This window comes from Muntiacus reevesi, chromosome 15 (assembly GCF_963930625.1).
Source record: "Muntiacus reevesi chromosome 15, mMunRee1.1, whole genome shotgun sequence".
Lineage (NCBI taxonomy): Eukaryota > Metazoa > Chordata > Mammalia > Artiodactyla > Cervidae > Muntiacus > Muntiacus reevesi.
The window spans coordinates 29,458,053-29,477,708 of record NC_089263.1 but is presented as its reverse complement, the minus strand read 5'-3'; the positions used below and the strand labels follow the sequence as shown (position 1 = coordinate 29,477,708).

General features: G+C 36.2%; 1 protein-coding gene and 2 pseudogenes across 1 annotated transcript in view; all 3 read left to right on the top strand.

Annotated features, from left to right (window-relative positions):
* Positions 1 to 7,707, top strand: part of LOC136146949 (surfeit locus protein 1 pseudogene) — a 30,675-nt pseudogene extending 22,968 nt beyond the window's left edge.
* NRG4 (neuregulin 4) overlaps positions 1 to 19,656 on the top strand; it is a 103,252-nt gene that overhangs the window by 22,570 nt on the left and 61,026 nt on the right. Inside the window, exons 3-4 of the mRNA XM_065906982.1 lie at positions 14,617 to 14,682; positions 17,188 to 17,281. Of these exons, the coding sequence (XP_065763054.1) occupies positions 14,673 to 14,682; positions 17,188 to 17,281 (104 nt within the window). The 5' untranslated portion in view covers positions 14,617 to 14,672. The remainder of the gene's footprint in view (positions 1 to 14,616; positions 14,683 to 17,187; positions 17,282 to 19,656) is intronic.
* On the top strand, positions 12,418 to 12,697 carry LOC136146948 (HIG1 domain family member 1A, mitochondrial pseudogene; annotated as a pseudogene).

Sequence of the window (19,656 nt, the reverse complement as noted above, 5' to 3'; positions counted from 1 at the left end):
CTTTCTAATTATTTGTGTCATCTTCAGTTTCTTTTTTCAGTGTTTTTTGGTTTTCACTGTACAGCTTGTTCACCTCCTTGGTTAAATTTGTTCCTGAGTATTTTATTCTTTTATAAGTGGGATTGTTTTCTTAATTCCTCTTTAGATAGTTTGTTGTTAGTGTATAGAAGTACAACTGTTTTTTTGTAAATTGATTTTGTATCTTGCAGTTTCGCTGAATTCATTGATTAATTCTATACATTTTTTGGTTGTGTCTTCAGGGTATTCCATATGTGATATCATGTATCTATAGACAGAGGGAATTCTATTTCTTCCTTTTTTATTTTTTAATCTAATTGCTCTGACTAGGACTTTCACTACTGTGTTGTCTTCTTCCTGATCTTTGAGGAAAAGCTGAAAGCTTTTCACTGTTGGGTATGGTGTTAGCTGTGACCTTGTCATATAAGGCCTTTATTATGTTGAGGTATGTTCCATCTATACCTAATTTGTTGAGAGACGTTTTAATCATGAAAGGATGTTGCACTTCATCAAGTGCTTTTTCTGTAACTATTGAAATGATTGTAGGATTTTAATTCTTCCTTTTGACACTGCACTCCTTCTTGGGTGGGACTTGAACCTAGCCAAAATTCAGACTTGTGCTCGAACCCACAATCCCTGACTTAGGAACAGACTTGAACCCCTGCCTTTCGATTAAAACCGCTCACCTGGTGTCAGGACTTACTGAAGCTCAGGCTCTTTTGCTCATCATGGAAAGAATTCAGCAGCAGGCAAAGACCAACTTTATCAGCATAGGATGCTTGTGAGAGATAGAGGGAGGTGGGCAAAGGAGCACAGCCCCAAGAAAAAAGAGGGCTACATTTTTATAATCAAAGAAAAATTGGGGAGGGGAGGAGACCAGCTTCTTCCTCATTCTTGGACAGGCATCAAGGCTCACATGATTAGTTCCCCCTTTGGCCCTGCTTGGCCGTGTCGTGACAGACACCAGGACTGTCATGGTGCTATTTAAATCATGTGTACATTAGCAAAAGGGTGGTAAAAATATTAAGATATGGTAATTCATCTCAGGTTTTGGTATAATGTCCCCTTTCACCTAATTTCTTTTCCCTTTTCACCTATATTTCTTTCCTGGTTACATGCAGAAATGCTGCTCTTCAAAGACTGTTAACTCTCTGACTTAATGTAACAGGATTCAGACCCATATCTGTTGTCTTGCATTTTAACCCTCAGGGTTTGTGACTTGTGTTTGGTGCTTGGATGCACCTGGTCTTCCTTCAAGGTAGTGTAGATTGTTGCTAGGTTATTGGATTCTCTTCTTGAGTGATCATTAGCTTGCAACAGTCTCCCAAACTGCCTTAAAATTTCCTCTCTGTCTTTAATCTCTTAGTGGGATTTCTAAACTGACTGATTATCTTACTCTATCGCTGATCCACTTTTGTTAATACAGAAAATCTCATTGATTGAATCGTGTATGTGGAACCACTTACATCCCAGGAATAAATCCTATTTGATCATGGTGACCTTTAAGACTTTTAAAATACTGTTGAATTGGTAGTGGTTGGATTGGTTGAATTTGCTAGTGTTGTGTTGAGGATTTTTGCATCTATTTCATCCAGGATATTGACCTGTAATTTTTAATTTTTTTCATGCTCAATCATAATAAATGTTAGTCAGTTTTTCTAAACTTTTTAAGGATTAAGTCAACTTCTGGCCTTGTTAATTCTCTGAATTGTATGTTTGCTTTTCATTTTGTTGTTTCTGTTCTTTGTTTCCTTCTTTAAGCTTTCTTTGAATTATTTTCTTTTTCTTTTTAATTGGATGTTTAGCTTAACATCTGTAAGCCTCTTTTTCCCTTAACATACGCATTTAAGGCTGTAAGTTTTCCTCTAAATGTTGCTTTAGTTTCATCCACATTTTAATATATAATATTTCCAAAACTGATATGTATGATCCTATTACCATTTACTTTATTGTTTTGAGTTAAAATATATTTTTAATTTCTTCATTGAACCATTTAACATTTCTAGTTTATTCTCACTATGGTCAGAAAACTTACTCCATATGATTTCAGTCATTTAAACATTTTTGAGACTTGCTTTTCAGTAATGATGTGTTTTTTATAAATCTGTATGCTTGAAAAAAAAGTTTATTTAGCAGTTGTTAGGAGCATTGTTTTACATATCTTTATTAGCTCAAGTTTTTTTTATATTATGTAGTTCAAACCTATATCATTGTTCAAACATTTTGCCTAAAAGATATAAACTTCCAGTTACTTTTCCAGCAACAATAAAAAAAAAAAAAGTGGGTTTATTTGGGATCAGCAGAGAATTTCAGTTCAGTGTCTGCAGGCATGGTAATCTATGTGCAAGTCCCCACACAGCAAAGTTAAGGAGAACACTTTTGTACAGGGAGAAACAAATTGGAAAGGCTATAATAAACAAAGAGTTCATGACTTTCTCATTGGCTGAGTTCCTAAGAGGAGATGGGGGAAATCTTCCTGTTTACTCTATCTCATCTGATTCATAGTTTGTCTCTCGCATCTATTTTAGTTTCTCTCCTTTTGCCTTCTTTGGGATTTCTTTTTTTTTTTTTTTTTTTTTCATTTTTCCCCTCTGCTAGTTTGTTTGAGTTTAAAACACTGTTTCTATTGTACTGGTAGTTATCCTAGAAAGTACCACATGCATTCTTCATTTACTGAAATTTAATGTCTTCAGAAATTGAAATTAAACCCTCAACAAGATACTACTATCTACCTACTAGAATAACTATAATAAAAAATACTGACAATATAGTTTTGGCAAGGATATAGAGAAACTGAAAGCCTTATACAATACTGATAGAAATGTAAAATGGTATGGCCACTTTGGAAAAGTGAAAAACTTTCACTTACCAAAGTCAAAAGTCTAACTTTTGCTCTCATCCCACAAAATAAAAGGATCTTAGGACACATTTAATTTACCCCTTGCTAACTTTCATGCTAACCCACTCCAGTGTTCTTGCCTGGAGAATCCCACGGATGGGGGAGCCTGGTGGGCTGCCGTCTATGGGGTCGCACAGAGTCGGACACGACTGAAGCGACTTAGCAGCAGCAACTTTCATGCTTTTGTTTTCAGGTATTTAATGCTACCTGCATATTGCTTTGCTGAGCTTAGTCGCCCAGTTGAAAAAAAAAATGATTGCCCATTTTTTAATTGGGTTGTCTTCCTTTCATTTGTAAGAGTTCTTTATATTGTCTGGATACAAGTCTTTAATCAGATATATGATTTGTAAATATGTTCTTCCATTCTGTGACTCGCCTTTTCATTTTCTTAATTTTTTTTAATTGAAAAAGTTAAACTTTGATAGTCTAATTTGTCAACTTTTTCTTTTATGAACTATCCTCTTGCTGTCATATTTAAGAAATCTTTGTCTAACCCAACGTCACAAAGATTTTCTTTTAGAAGTTTTATAGTTTTAGCTCTTACATTTAGGTCTGTGATGTATTTTGAGTTAATTTTTCTGTATGCTACAAGGTAAAGGTATAATTCTGTGTTTTGCACATGGATATTCAAATATTCCAGCACCATTTGTTGAAAAGACTACCTTTTCCTCACTGAATTACCTTCATACCTTTGTCAAAATAATAAAAAATAATATGGATTTGTTCTAAGTGTATAGTTCTTGATCTATAGATTAAACACATTCACTATCAGTATCCCAACAGCATTTTAAAAATAGTAATTGGTAAGCTAATTGTAGAATTTATATAGAGAGGCAGAGGACTTAGAATAGCTGAAACAATTTAGAAAAGGAACAAACCTAGAGGACTTAGACTACCTGATTTCAAAATTTGCTGTTGCAGTAATTGAAGTGTTAGTCACTCAGTCGTGTCCGACTGTGACTTCATGGATTGTAGCCTGCCAGGCTCCTCTGTCCATGGGTATTCTCCAGACAAGAATGTGGGAGTGGGGTGCAGTTTCCTCCTCCAGGGACTCTTCGTAACCCAGGGATTGAATCACATCTCTTATGTCTCCTGCATTGGTAGGCAGGTCCTTTACCAGTTACTGCCACCTGGGAAACCCAGTGGTGTGGGTAGCCATTCCCTACTGCAGGGGATCTTCCCCACCCAAGGATCATACCTGAGTCTCATGCATTGCAGGCATATTTACCATCTGAGCCATCATCAAAGGAGTGTGCTTGTTTCCAGGAAGAAAAGAGACATGACAACTTTAGGCCACTATTTTTATTTTATTTTTGAATTCTTTTCTATTATGGCTTATTATACAGTATTGACTTTTATCTATTTTATTTATAGTAGTTTGTATCTGCTCATCTCAAACTCTTGATTTATTGCCCCCACCTTTCCCCTTTGGTCACCATAAGTTTGTTTTCTGTATATATGAATCTGTTCTGTAAAAAGTTCATTTGTTATCTTTTTTAGATTCCACATACAAGTGATATCACATATTTGTCTGACTTACTTCACTTAGTATGATCCATGTTGCGACAGATGGCATTGTTTCATTCTTTTTTATGGTTGAGTAGTATTCCATTGTGTATATGTACCACATCTTCTTTATCCATTCATCTATCGATGGACATCTATGTTGCTTCCATGTCTTGGCTATTGTAAATAATGCTGCTGTGAACATTGGGGTATATGTATTTTTGGAGTATGGTTTTCTCTGTATACATTCCCAGAAGTGGGATTGCCAAAAACATGGTAAATCTATTTTTAGTTTTGAGGAACCACCATACTATTTTTCATAGTAGCTGCACCAATTTATCAGAGAAGAAAATGGTAACCCACTCCAGTATTCTTACCTAGAGAATCCCAGGGATTCTCACCAGAGTAACCTGGTGGGCTGCTGTCCATAGGGTCGCACAGAGCTGGACACAACTGAAGCAACTTAGCATGCATGCATGCATTGGAGAAGGGAATGGCAACCCACTCCAGTATTCTTGCCTGGAGAATCCCAGGGATGGAGGAGCCTGGTGGGCTGCCGTCTATGGGTTGCACAGAGTCAGACACAACTGAAGCGACTTAGCATCAGCAGCACCACCACCAATTTATATTCTTAGCAAAAGTGTAGGACAGTTACCTTTCCTCCACACCCTCTCCAGCATTTATTATTTGTAGACTTTTTAATGATAGCCATTCTGACCAGTGTAAGGTGATATTTTATTGTGGTTTTGACTTGCATTTCTCTAATAATTAGTTAGTGATGTTGAACATCTTTTCATGTGTTGTTTGCCATCTGTATGTTCTCTTTGGAGAAATGTCTCTTTAGGTCTTGTGCCAATCTTTTTAATTTTTTTTCTTTTCTTTTCTTTTTTTTTTTTTTTTACTATCGAGCTCTATGAGCTATTTGTGTATTTTGGAAATTAATCCCTGTTGGTTGCATCATTTACAAATATTTTCTCCCATTCTATAGATTGTCTTTTCATTTTGTTAACAGTTTCCTTTGCTATGCAAAAGATTTTAAGTTTAATTAGGTCTCATTTGTTTATTTTTGTTTTTGTTTTCATTACTCAAGGAGGTAGATCCAAAAAAATAATTGCTTCAATTTATATCAAAGAATGTCCTTTTTTGTCTAGGAGTTTTACGGTGTCCAGTGTTACGTTTAGGTCTTTGATCCATTTTGAGTTTATTTTTGCATATGGTTTTAGTGAAATCACTTATATATGGAATCTAAAAGCATGAGGATTTCACTGGTGGTACAGTGGATGAGAGTCTGCCTGCCAATGCAGGGGACACGGGTTTGATCCCTAGTCTGGGAGGTTTTCACATGCTGCAGAGCGCTAAGCCTGTGCCCCAGAGCTACTGAGCCTTTGCTCTGTGGCCCGCGCTGCAGCCCGTGTGCCTGGAGCCCATGCTCTGAAATGAGAGAAGTGACTGCAGTGAGAAGCCCGCACACTACAACTAGAGAGTAGAGCCCCCTGCTCTCCACAGCTAGAGAAAGGCCACGTGCAGTAATGAAGACCCAGTGCAACCAGAAATGAAATAAATAAATAAAAATTATTTTAAAAAATAATCCAACTATTTAAAAAATGATGCAAATGAACTTATTTACAAAACAGAAATAGACTTCAAAGACATAGAAAACAAGCTTATGTTACCAAAGGGGAAAAGCGGAAGGATAAATTTGGAATTTGGGATTAACAAATACAGACTACTATATATAAATAAATAACAAGGACCTACTATATAACACAGGGAACTGTATTCAATAGTTTATAATAATCTATAATGGAAAAAATTTAAAAAAGAATAGAGACATATGTGTAGCCGAATCACTTTCCTGTATACCCGGAACACTGTAAATCACCTATACTTCAGTAAAAAAAAAAATAAGTTAAAAAAATGCAGTAGTAATTATTGTTATGCTGAATTTGGTAGTAGTTCCAGATTTGAGCAAGAGATAGAGTGTTGGAAGGGATGTCTAACAATGGAAGAAGACTACATGCAATAAATAGTACAATTAAGAAACTTGAGTATTTGAGAGCTGGGACTGCAGACCTTGGGGCTGGGGCTGTGTGGAGTGGGCACCAGGCCAACCGCCGGGAGGAGCATCCTTGAGGTAGCCCTGGACCCAGGTAAGGACTCATCCAGGTGTGCCCTATCCACTGGGAAAAACTGCTCTGTCCCTGCCTTCCACTTGGCCCAGGAGGGTGGGTGGGTGAGTACGGGCATTGCAATATGCTCTGGGGCTGCTGCCTGAGCCTCTGAATCAGGCCATCAGGCCCTGGTTGCATGCCTACTCTGGTGAGAATTCTGTCCTCGTGACAGCCCCCTGACTGACTCCTCCTGCACTCCGGGATTACACACTTGACTTTCGACTTGCAGTAACTTCCTGTTCCTCTTTGGGCTAATGCGGAGCCAACCCCACCCAAACTGAAACCCAGGGGTCTGGGATCCTAAAGGAAAGCATAACTAATCACCAGTTTGCATGTTCCTCCCAAGGACTGGCCTCGAGGCCCAGCAGGTGTGGCAGCTCTTAAGCCAAAGCAACTGCCACAGAAACAGAAGGCGGCTCCTTTCTCTAGTGGTTTCTGCTTCTCATTCCTGTTACTACCTTCGGTCCAGGGACATGGCAAGTCCAGTGTCGGAAGTGGAAGCTAAAGTTGATGGCAGAGCTAGAGTCTAGAGTGATTACTAAGCCCATTTCTCTGCTAGCAGATCCAGTGGAACCGGAACACCTGGAGTACAGGCCAGTGAAGGTCAGGAGGCACTTTGACCTCCAAGTTGCTGTGCACGATGTCTCGGACCATGGTGGGCCGTGCCCGGGAGGCTGGCCTACTGGCTCCCTTTGTTTACTGGTGCCTACTTTGTCACTCCCTTTCACTGTGCTGACCTGGGATTACCATTCTGCTAAAAAGGGTGTTTGTGCCCAGGAAGAAAGTGCATCGTGAAACATGGTATAAAGTTCAGACTGAGGGAGAAGTGGGCCTAGTTGTGATGCTGAGGCTGACAGAAACCAGGAAGTCCTTTGTCTCCAAGAATAATCCAGACAGAACCACTGGCATTACCAGGACCTGGAGACCATGGCCAGGCTCCCAGGTACAGACCCCACTGCCACTGATGCTGACTTCCAGAGCACAGTTCTTGAAAGACCCGTTGGAGGACAACCAAGGTCACTCAGGACTGAGCACCAGCAGTGCACTGGTGCAGACTCTGCAGTCACATACCTGTGATTTAAGAAATTCCTACCTTGGACTCCTGGTTTGTGAAGGATTAGATGATGTAGCCCTGTCCCTGAATTATTAGGAAGTCACAGAGTAAACATTTCAATAGATTTGATTTTATGCTGGATCATGTGCTATTGGTATAAATAAACCCCTATACTACAAAAAAAGCAGCTGAATATTTGAGATGTTATGATAAAGTACAGTATTCTTCATTTGTCCCTCCCGCCCACCATAAAGAAGGCAACTCTCAAGCTCTCAAGCTGTGTAAGAAAAACAAGGTACAAATAAAATACATATTCAAATGCAGCATGATTTTAATCAATCTGGAGTTGAAGAGAATCTATTTTATCTTGCTGTTGGGAATATTATCTTATGAATAGCCCAAATATTGTGGCCTTGAAACAAGAGAAGGAAATATTCACACAGCATGGATCTGCTGTGACTACTATTTATAGTAATATTGATAAAACTGTAGTTTATTGGTTTTCAACTTTTACATCTAGAGGCAAAGTTATGAAACACTTCATTAGGGTCACAGATGAGAATGTAAATGTTAAAATCCTTCATGATGTAGGAGTCAAGATAAAGCTACTGAGGCAGAAAGAGGAAGAGGGGAGAGAAAAGTTGGAAGCCAAGTTAGCTGTAAAGTTAAGAAGCCGGTCTGTGAATTGACTCAAGTTCATTAATGAGGACATAGAAGTATGAGTATGTTATTTAAAATTGCAGGTGTAACCAAGAGAGGAAATAGAGACAGTGTAACTTATCAAAGATTCAAATCAAAGAGGTAGAGGGTAGTGTAAGACAGCTGAAGCCTCATCTTCCATTGCTGGGGGTTAGATGTTGACTAAAGTGCTAAATTTAGAAATAGAGGGGATAAGCATTTTGAATTGTGGAAGAAGAGCTTGCCATTGGTCATGTTTGTTCTTTCTTGTTTCTCTGATAATTTCTTAACAGGTTCCTTCTTCAAATGTTAAATATTGGTATTTTTCAGGGATCAGTCCATAGCCTCTGTCTCACCCAACACATGCACACTGTGAGCTAGTTCACTCACATAAATGCCTGTATCTCTAAGTTGATTGTTATCCTGCATGTAAGATTTGCATTTTCAGGTAATTCCTTCTTTATGTCCCAGTAGCATTTTAAATTTAACATGTCCAAGTAGAAATCATTATCTTACCCATGAACTCTGTTTCAGTATTCCTTTTTTATTTTAACAGCTTTATTGAAACATAATTTATATACCATAAAATTCACCTATTTTTTAACCTGATCAATGATGCTTATCAAATTTGCAATCGCCTCAACAATCCAATTGTAGAATATTTCCATCATTCTAAAAAGATCCTCTGTGTTCATTTGTATCATTTCTTTTCCCAGCTCCAGTCCCAAGTAATTATTAATCTATTCCTATCTCTTTTGATTTGCCTTTTCTAAAGATTTCACATAAATGGAATCATACAATATGTGGTTTTTGTGACTGGCTTCTTTCAGTTAGTGTGTTTTTGAAATTCATGTACCAACACTCCATTCCTTTTTAGTGCTGAATAGTATTCTATTGTGTGGCTGTACCACATTTTGTTTATCTGTTTATCAGTTGATGGACATTTGAGTTGTTTTCTAGTTTGGGGCATTATGAATAATGTTCTAAATGTTATGGTATTGTCTTTGTGTGAATCCATATTTCCATATCTCTTGGATTCATTTATGACAAATTTGGGCTTCCTAGGTGGCACTAGTGCTAAAGAACTTGCCTGCCAATGCAGGAGATGTAAGAGACCCAGGTTCAATCTCTGAGTCGGGAAGATTCACTGGAGGAGGGCATGGCAACCCACTCCATTATTCTTGCCTGGAGAATCCCACGGACAGAGGAGCCTGGTGGGCTACAGGCCATGGTGTCGTACAGAATTGGATACAACTGAAGCAACTTAGTATGCACGCATGGAAAATTTATATTTTAACTATTTAAGAAGCTATAAAATTATTTTCTAAAATGACTGTACCATTTTATAGTCCCACTAGCAATGTATGAGAGGTCTAGTTTCTCTTTGTTATTGTTTGCCATTTTTGTTATAGACAATCTAGTAAGGTGTGAAATGGTGCCTCATTGTAGATTTTTTAAAGTATTTTTGTTTATTTATTTTTGGCTGTTGTGGAATGTGGGATCTTTTGTTGCAGCAGAGGGGCTACTCTCTAGTTGGGACGTGTGCTGGCTCTGGAGTGCATGGGCTCTGTAGTTGCCACATGCAGACTTAGTTGCTTCCTGATATGTGGGATCTTAGTTCCCTAACTGGTGATTGAACGTTTGTCCACTGCATTAGAATACAGATTCTTATCAACTGGACCACCAGGGAGGTCCCTTCTCTTTGTGGTTTTCATATACGTTTCCCTAATGGGTACTTGCCTGGAGGATGGCATGACAACCCACTCCAGTATTCTTGCCTGGAGAATCCCCATGGACAGAGGAGCCTGACAGGCTGCAGTCCATGGGGTCGCAAAGAGTGGGACATGACTGAACACATCACAATGTGTACTTGAAGGTTAGCCTTGATTTTTCTTTTTGTACTCTGCTCTCCCATTCTGTGAGTGTACCTATTTAGTATATCTTTAATTCTCTCCTTTATGCTCATTCCCATTACTTTATTTCTTCACTATTTTTGATTATTAAAATGGCCTCCAAATGGTTTTCTCTGATAGCAGTTCCTCTGTAGATTGCAGTCTATTTTCTACACCATTATCAAAATGAATTTTCTAAAATGTAGGTGTGGTCATGCCACTTCTTTGCTAATAAAAACCTTCCCAAGAAGCCCCATTGCCCTTTAGATAAAGTCCACTGTCTGAACCCTCCTTATTTTACAAGGCTTGTTCTTGCCATTCCTTCCCTCACCATCCTCTCCTCTTATAAAAATCACATACACACCCTGAACACATCATGACCTGTAATCTATCTGCTGTTATTTGAATACATTAGGATTTTCTTTCTTCTGTGCCTTTGAACATGCTGTTACCTCTATCGGAAAACAGCAAACTTACTCATTCTTCAGGGCTCAGCACAAATAAAACTCCCTCTCAGAATCTTTCTCTGATTCTCCTTAATAGTTAAGCTTTGTTTCTGTGTGTGTTAATATATGACATAAATAGGTGTCTGTGAAAATATATTAGGTTGAATTGCATTGTCAGCCTAAAACATTTTTGTAATTACTTGCTATTGTTTATATTTCTATCATTTGTTAATGATAGCAGGTCACTTACCACATATTTATTGATAGATGCATGAACACATTATTTTTAAAGATCATGGCTTTTATTTAGAGTGAAAGTTAACTTGAAAATGTTAAGCCTTCTTCTTTAGAATCATGTAGCCTCAAAGGTTAAATTTATTTGTATTGTGTGAAAAATTATTAATACCAAAACTGCTATGATAGGTCTCTCAATAAGTAGCATCTTGAATATCCTGAATGTACTCATAGATTATTATCTCTCACATACAACTTAGTAGTCATTTTCATGTTAGTGGACAGCAATATATTTCCAGAGTTCAAATCAAATTTACTAAGTTTTTCAAAAAAATGTCATTTTAAAATCCAAACATTGTAAGCTAACAAAATTTTATGTATGTGTATATATATGTTTGCATGTGTGTGTGTATAAGATTGTAATATGTAAAAGTTACCTTTGAATGTGGGAGATAGTATTTAGTAATGTAAAGAGTTTTTCTCATAATATGGATTATGAGTTTATTTAAATATTTTCTTAAAAGAGCAAATGTACTTCTACATTTTACATCAAACAAGTAGTCATGTCTGAGTTGTTTTAGAAAAGAAAACCATCTGAATGGTTGGCACACTTTAGATAGTTACTTGCTAAAGAACTCTGTACTTCAATTTTAGACAAAATTATGCTTTACTTTATTAAGTTATTTACGATTTTAAACCTTATAACTTTCCTTAATGCATGTATTACAGCTTTGTTATAGTTTGCAGATAGTTATATTGCCATCAGTATTAGTCATGTTCAGTGCTTATTCACTTCAAACTGAACATGGTATTGTATGTACGCTGTATTGTAACTGTTACATTCTTTTAATTTTCTCAGTACTTCAAAGCATTATTTATGTAAATGTTATATATTTTGTAAGGAAATTCCTTTTTTAAAAAACCCTATGGAAATGGAATATTACTCAGCTATTAAAAAAAGCACATTTGAGTCAGTTCTAGTAAGATTGATGAAACTGGAGCCTATATACAGAGTGAAGTAAGTTGGAAAGAAAAACATCAGTACAGTATATTAATGCATATATATGGGATTTAGAAAGATGGTAACACTGACCCTATATAAGAGACAACAGAAGAGACACAGATAAAAAGAACAGACTTTTGGACTCTGTGGGAGAAGGTGAGGGTGAGATGATTTGAGAGAATAGCATTGAAACGTGAATATTGCCATATTTGAGATAGATGACCAGTCCAAGTTCGATGCATGAAACAGGGCACTCAAAACCAGTACACTGGGACAACCCAGAGGGATGGGATGGGGAGGGAGGTGGGAGTGGGCTTTGGGACCGGGGGACACGTGTACACCTGTGGTTGATTCATGTCAATGTATGGCAAAAACCACAACAATATTGTAAAAGTAATTAGCCTCCAATTAAATTAATTATTTAAAAAAATCCATGGAGGGCGGGTGCAGGAGTAGGTTCAGAAGCTGGTAGGAACCTGAAACGTCTTGTAGTTGTCTGAAGATTCTTCAATCACTATGTCAAGTGACACAGATGTTTCTCTTTCTTCATATGATAAAGATCGGGGATCTAAACTTATCCAAAAAGCTGGAGGCACCATTTGTCCCCACTGGAATGGCAGCTTTTGCAGCAGTTGTTGCATATGGATTATACAGATTGAAGAGCAGGGGAAGTACTAAAATGTCTGTTCACCTGCTCCACATGCGTGTGGCAGCCCAAGGCTTTGTTGTGGGAGCAATGACTCTTGGTATGGGCTGTTACCTATATGAAGAATTCTGGGCAAAACCTACATCTTAGAAGGGAGATGCCATCTTGGTCTTGTTGGTGGTGCTTGCTTTAGTTAGACATCTCATATTGATGTTATATGTTTATGCTAAAAATATATTGTTTGGGTCAGACCAAAAAAAAAATCTGTGGAATACTTGTCCACTAACTCTGTGTTAAAATTCCTTTTCTTCACAAAGTTATATACCACGATGGAATTATTCAGCCATACAAAGATAAGTTAGGAGCCAAATGAATATGGTTTACTTAATCACTTGAAAATATTGGAAAGTGATTTGAGAAGGCAGCTTAGAACAACTTCTTTTCTAAATAAAATTCTGCTCCATTTGTAACTCTGAACATGTGGACTGAAAGGGCTGGTTCCCTTGGCTGATACCTGACCTCTGTGCACACCTTGGTCTTTCTCAACTGCACCCACACTGCACACCACAGCTATATAAATCAGATTTTTGATGGATTATAAAGAGCAAGGCACAGCTGCTGCAGACTGCATTATTCAAAAACTTTTGAAATGCTGCCTATCCAACAAAATTTATTGTTTGTATGAATGTAAATTTTTATTGAGGTAAGCCTGTTTCTTTAGAAAAAGAAACTCATACAATGAACCAGTGATTATTTCAAATTAAATAGGCTTAATTTCTATCTTTCTCTCTCTCACTGCTTGTCTGTTTAAGAGTGACTCGCTTTGAGAGAAGATCTTGCTTATTACACCTATGTTAATAGGAAGTTGTTGACTGAGATTTCTGTTACAAAAGTCTTTTTCCTTAAGTCAGGAGTAAGTCTCTTTTATAAAATGAAAATGAGAGCATATAATCATAATGTAAGTATAAATCTATCATCTTTTCAAATGTCTTTTGGAATTCCTTTGTTTCTGTTATAGCAGATAACTTAATACATAGCTCCTTTGTTTTGCCAGACGCTAGACATTTTTTCAAAAGAAAGGTACATGTAGATTGGTAAATGTAATATGTAATCTACAGTAAATTTAAAAGTACTTTTATAAAAATTTTTAAAGTTCTGTAGAAATGCAAACCTTTTGGTCATTTTTAATAAACTTAAAAATTGAAACTTGTTCTTTTGAAAAGTCAAATTAGAAATAGGCTTTATGAGAAAGTTAAAATGTCAATTTCAAGTCATTCATTTTTGCTTATAGACTAGTATTTTTCATATAGAATCTCATATGGTATACTACTAAATTAACAATGTTTATTGGGCTTCCCTGATAGCTCAGTAGGTAAAAAAATCCATCTGCAATGCAGGAGATCCCTGTTTGATTCTTGGGTTGGGAAGATCTACTGGAGAAGGGATAGGCTACCTACTCCAGTATTCTTGGGCTTCCTTTGTGGTTCAACTGGTAAAGATACTGTCTGCAATGCGGGAGACCTGGGTTTGATCCCAGGGTTGGGAAGATCCCCTGGTGGAGGACATGGCCCACTCCAGTAATCTCACCTGGAGAATTGCATGGACTGTATAGTCCGTGGGGTCACAAAGAATCAGACACAACTGAGCTACTTTCACTTTCATTAAAAGTAAAACATTAGACTTTTCTTCAGAGAGAGATTTAAGATTGCATTATATTACTTAGGCAGTGATTTGTATCTAGTGCATTTATACTGTTTATTGATCTTTTAGTTTTACCTGTTCATATTTTTAACTGATATATATGATATTTTTTGATATATTTTTATTTCATATATAATTTCATATATTCATATGAAATTATGAAATTATTTCATATGAATTATTTCATATATTCATATATTTTTACTGATATATAAGTATCTGAAAATATAGATGCTCTAACCAAAGAATTTTGTCCCTAGCCTATAAATGCTTGATTATTTTCATTTAAAAGAATATTATTGTTACAATATTTGAAATTTTGTAATGCTATCAAAAGAGGATAATTTTTCCTGAATTATTAATTTTAGGTGCTGTTTTTCAACCCTAAACTTTCGACCAAGAATGAAACTATTTAGAAGTTAAGATGACAACAGGTAATTTCTTGTAAGTTTATACTTTTGTCAATGTGTGTCAAAAAATTTATATCATAGAAATATAAACAAAAAAGAAATTTGTATCAACACAAGACTATTTTTCCCACCTACAATTATCCTAGAAATATGAAATACCTTGGTTTTGAAAGACCTTGCTTTATAGCATGGAACTATTTTATTTAGACCTACATTTTATCGCATTTTACAGACTAATTCTGGTGTACTCTAAATCTTCTATCAACTTTACAAATAAGTAAATGAAATCAGAATACAAATAGATTCAGTGATAGTGATTCAGGTTAGATGAGTATTCCTTACTGATAAAATCCCAGATGTTGAGTCATAACTGGTTGTGATCCTATTAAAAACAAGGACATTAATTTCAGCTACAGGAAGCATTCTGTGATAAAGTTGACACTCCACCCACCCTCAATGGAAAACCGCATGTGATGATGTCCATAATTCTAACATAATGTAATGTCAACTGGGATTTTATTTGTTAGCCAAATTATTCCTGGAAAATTTTAAGAATTATCTTATAAAAAGTTGTTTTGAAAAAAAGAAAAAGTTGTTTTGTTGTAAAGAAGCATCAGTTCAGTTCAGTCGCTCAGTTGTGTCCAACTCTTTGTGACCCATGGACTGTAGCACGCCAGGCTTCCCTGTCCATCACCAACTCCCAGAGTTTGCTCAAGCTCATGTCCATTGCATCGGTGATACCATCCAACCATCTCATCCTCTGTTGTTGCCTTCTCCTCCTGCCTTCAATCTTTCCCAGCATCAGGGTCTTTTCCAATAAGTCAGTTCTAATATCATGTTGCCAAAGTATTGGAGCTTCTGCTTCAGCATCAGTCCTTCCAATGAATATTTAGGACTGATTTCCTTTAGTAAAGAAGCATAACATTGTGTAAAAAAGAAAAAAATTAGAAGATTAGTTCTGGTTGGTTTACTTTCCTTTTTTCCACTTAAATTCTTTGTAAGTTCTGTTTTCCTCTTTACATTTTTATATTTTTATAATTGTAATGTAAGGGTGAAACAATTTAAAATAAAAGAAAAGTTCATATTCTGACAGTGAAGACATCTGGTTCGATAGTTATTATATCTTAAGGGTATTAATATCTTAGTGGCAAATAAATGCTAAATAACTTTTTTTTAATTAGTGCGCTATTTTTTAAAATGCCAAATTGGAACAATGCCATCTTCTTCTTCACATAAGATTCTACATCACTTTCTGCACAGAAATGATCAGGAACCAACAAAGTTCAATTTTAAAGCAATGTATTAAATAATTCCCCCTTCAGGATCAAAAGATAAAGCATTCAGCAATTGACTTTTCTAATCATAAATAGTAGTCTATGGTAGTATAACTCAATGAGTAATTATAAAGACATATTTAAAGTATATAGTATATATAACTTATTATACACATAACATTATAACTTCTATGTTTGTTTCTAAATTTTTCTGTCTAATGGTTTTGGGGGGATTTTTTTCTAAGAGTGAGTGAGGAGCTAGAGTCTGGAAGGGAGGGATAGGTACCAAGAGAAAAAGGGAAGGCAGAGAAAGATGCATAACGGAAACGTCAAAGATAAGGAAGGAAGAAAGGAGGGAGAAAGAGGAGAGAAAGGAAGAGAGATACGGAGATTTATTTCCTTAATATTCCAAAAATTTTTGCTGTATCCCATATGATGGTATTACTGTTTTCAGTTTTACTGAGGACTTTAAATATGTCTTTCTAGTTACTAGCTATTACCTAAAGTCCCCTTGCAAATCAAAACCTATTAAGATATTTTTGTTTTTTGATGTTAAAATTGTCATATATAGAAATACTTAAAGATGATTTTGAACATCAGAATTTATTTTATAATCTAAAATTTTTTCCCACAGCAATTTCAGACTTTAATGTATCTGAGACCTTAAAGGAAAGATAGGAATCTAAATATACTATTGGGACAGAACTCTAAGCATAGCTGTACTGGATGAGAAAAGCCACTATTTATTTTAAGATACTGGTCTTCTCCTTTTAATCTACTATATTGTTCAGTGTGTCCACCTCTTCCCTGAATCCATGGACTGTAGCCCACCCGGCTTCTCTGCCCACGGAATTTCCCAGGCAACAATACTGGAGTGGGATGCCATTTTTTTTTTCTCCAGGGGGTCTTCCCAACTCAGGGATCAGACCTCTGACTCCTGTGTTGGCAGATGGATTCTTCACCACTGAGCCACCAGGGAAGCCCTTCATATATTAGAGACAGTCCCTATTTCTGCAATACAGTTTTTAACTCTATTGTAATTAATGGCCATATCCTTAAGACAGATTAGTTTCTTTCCCTCAAAGAGATAGAAGTCCCTGCTTATCAAATAAGGAATAAGACTAAGTCCTTCATTTTAATAAACAGTTCTTTATTCTAATTTTTAGAATTACTACTTCAATCTAAGATACTTAGTCCTTTCCCTTATTTTGTTAGAAAAACTATAATTTGTCTTTTATTTGTGTATATGTTTTAGATCACGAAGAGCCCTGTGGTCCTAGTCACAGGTCATTCTGCCTGAATGGAGGACTTTGTTATGTGATACCTACTATTCCCAGCCCGTTTTGTAGGTGAGTAAAATGGACTGGGGAGAGGGTAATTTTATTTTTCATTATCTACTCACTTCTTTAAGAAGTGATAAATATTGAATAAAGGGTGAGATGAAAAAGGGTGAGGAACACTTTATATTTATATAGAAAAGAATTATGGTTTTAAAAAACAAAGCAAAGTGACAAATCATCCCAAAAGCATTTATTTTGAAAATTGTAGTGGTAGTTTCAAGTCTATTAGTATTTTTTAATAATCCATTTTAGTAAACTCTTCACAATTTTAGCAAAGTAGGGAAGACAGTCTATACTAGTATTCTGGCAAAACAGCTAGAGAATTCACTAATGTAAGAAAATCTTACATGCGATATTTTGCTTTGATTTAGAATATATAAATTCATGATAACTGTGTTGGTACCAAGACTTCATTTGATATATTAAAATGAAGAGTTAAGTTTTTCTAACGGTGGGAGCAAATTTTGAAAAGAAAGGGTCTTAGCTTTTATTGTTTTAAAAGAATATGATTCACTTTGGGAGTATAGTTATAGCCAGTGATTAATAAAAGGCTTGAAAAGAGTACTTGTATAGCTGAATTCAGGTGAGTTTGGATGAATAGGATTAAAGGGGGGTATAGTAAACCTCTTTTAATATGTGAACTAACAACATAGTACTACCAGCAATGTTCATAGATTCTAGCAGAGCTGACATCCAAAGCTATTTTGTAGCATGTGTGTCAATTACTCTGTTTTTGTTATTTAATTGAAATGAGAGATATTTTTAAATAAAGGAATAGGAAAAAGCAATTTTCAGAAAAAGAGAAGGATGTTGGGATTTAGTGTGGAGGAGGAGAGACAGAGAAATAACCTTATAATTATCTCAGGAAGTTTTTAGAAGTTTTCATGGAAGGAATAGTGACTGACTATTTTTAAAAATAGGTAAATTTTTCCTCTTAGGTGAAAAAAGAAGGGCATAGAGGAACAAATTAGCAATTATTTCTCACCTTCCAGATGCTTTACATTAGATTATATTTTAAATCCATTTACTGAAATATAATCTATGTATGATAAACAACATTCATGTAAGTGCATAACTGATGAATTTTGACTAATGTTTATACCTGTGAAACCACCAGCACCACAAAATACGGAATATTTCCATTATCTCCTCAAATTTCTTTACTGAACATTTTCTTTACTTACATTTCCATGTTTCATTCTCAGAAAAACCTTAGAGAAAAGGTGGAGAGGAGACCTAAGGAAATAGAAAAAGGAGGAGAAAATGAAAAATTAACTGACTGTATACTAACTGTCTGTTATACTGAAGTGAGTAAGTGGAAAGAAAGAGTTAAAGAGTATTGAAATATGGAAAGTCATTGAAATAGGAAGAAATCTAGTGTTTTAGTTCAGGCTACTAGAGCAAAATACCATAGACTGAGTGGCTTATGAAAAACAGAAATTTATTTCTCATAGTTCTGAAGGCCAGAAGTCTGAGATCAGAGTGCCAGCCTGGTTGGTTTCTGGGGAGTGGCTGCTTCCTGGTTTGCAGATGTACCTGCGTATAACTTTTGACTAGCAGATTTATTGTCAGGAAGGGCTGGTAAGGAGCCAGCTATCAGACTGCAGAGACAACATAGGATAGAATGAGGAGGACCTTCCTCTAGATGTAAGCAAATTACAAACCACAGGCCAGATTATTTTTGTTTGACCCTTGACTTAAGGTTGTTGTTTTTTGTTGTTGTTTTTTTGCTTTTTAAAAGGTTATAAAACATACTCAGAAAAATACAGAAGATTATGCCATGCATGGCAGGAAGAGAGAGTTCACTAGAGCCTCTTTCATAAGGTCACTAATCGCACTCATGAGGGGTTCCATCCTCATGACTTAATCACCTGTCAAAGCCTCTACCTCCTAATACCATCATATGGGGTTATGAAATTCAACATATGATTTTGTGGGGGGGAGGCAGATGTTTAGTCCATGGCACTTAGGTTGTCATTCTGCTTTTGTATTTTATATAGATTCACTTTTAGTTTATTTTCGAAGAGTGACTAATGAAAGAGAATGGGCTGCTTTGCTGGGAACTCATGCCAGGCTTAAGAGTATATCTGGTTTCTTCCTAATTTCAGACTTTAATAGTGGTAGTAATTGAGGAGAAGTTGAAACCATGCCCCACGATTCATAATGGTTAGGACAGAAGCAAGGTCACCATGTTGCGTGATCGCAGGAGGTTCTTTGAGATTAGCACTTGCTGCACAGTGTGCATGGTATACCCTGGAGCTCTTAAACATACTGGAAGAAGGTGAAGTCAGGAGGAGCCAAAGGGACCTTGAGAAAAAAGGAAGAAATATAGTGACTAAGGGTTCAGTGAAACTGAATGGCAGATAAGTTTAAAATCATATTTT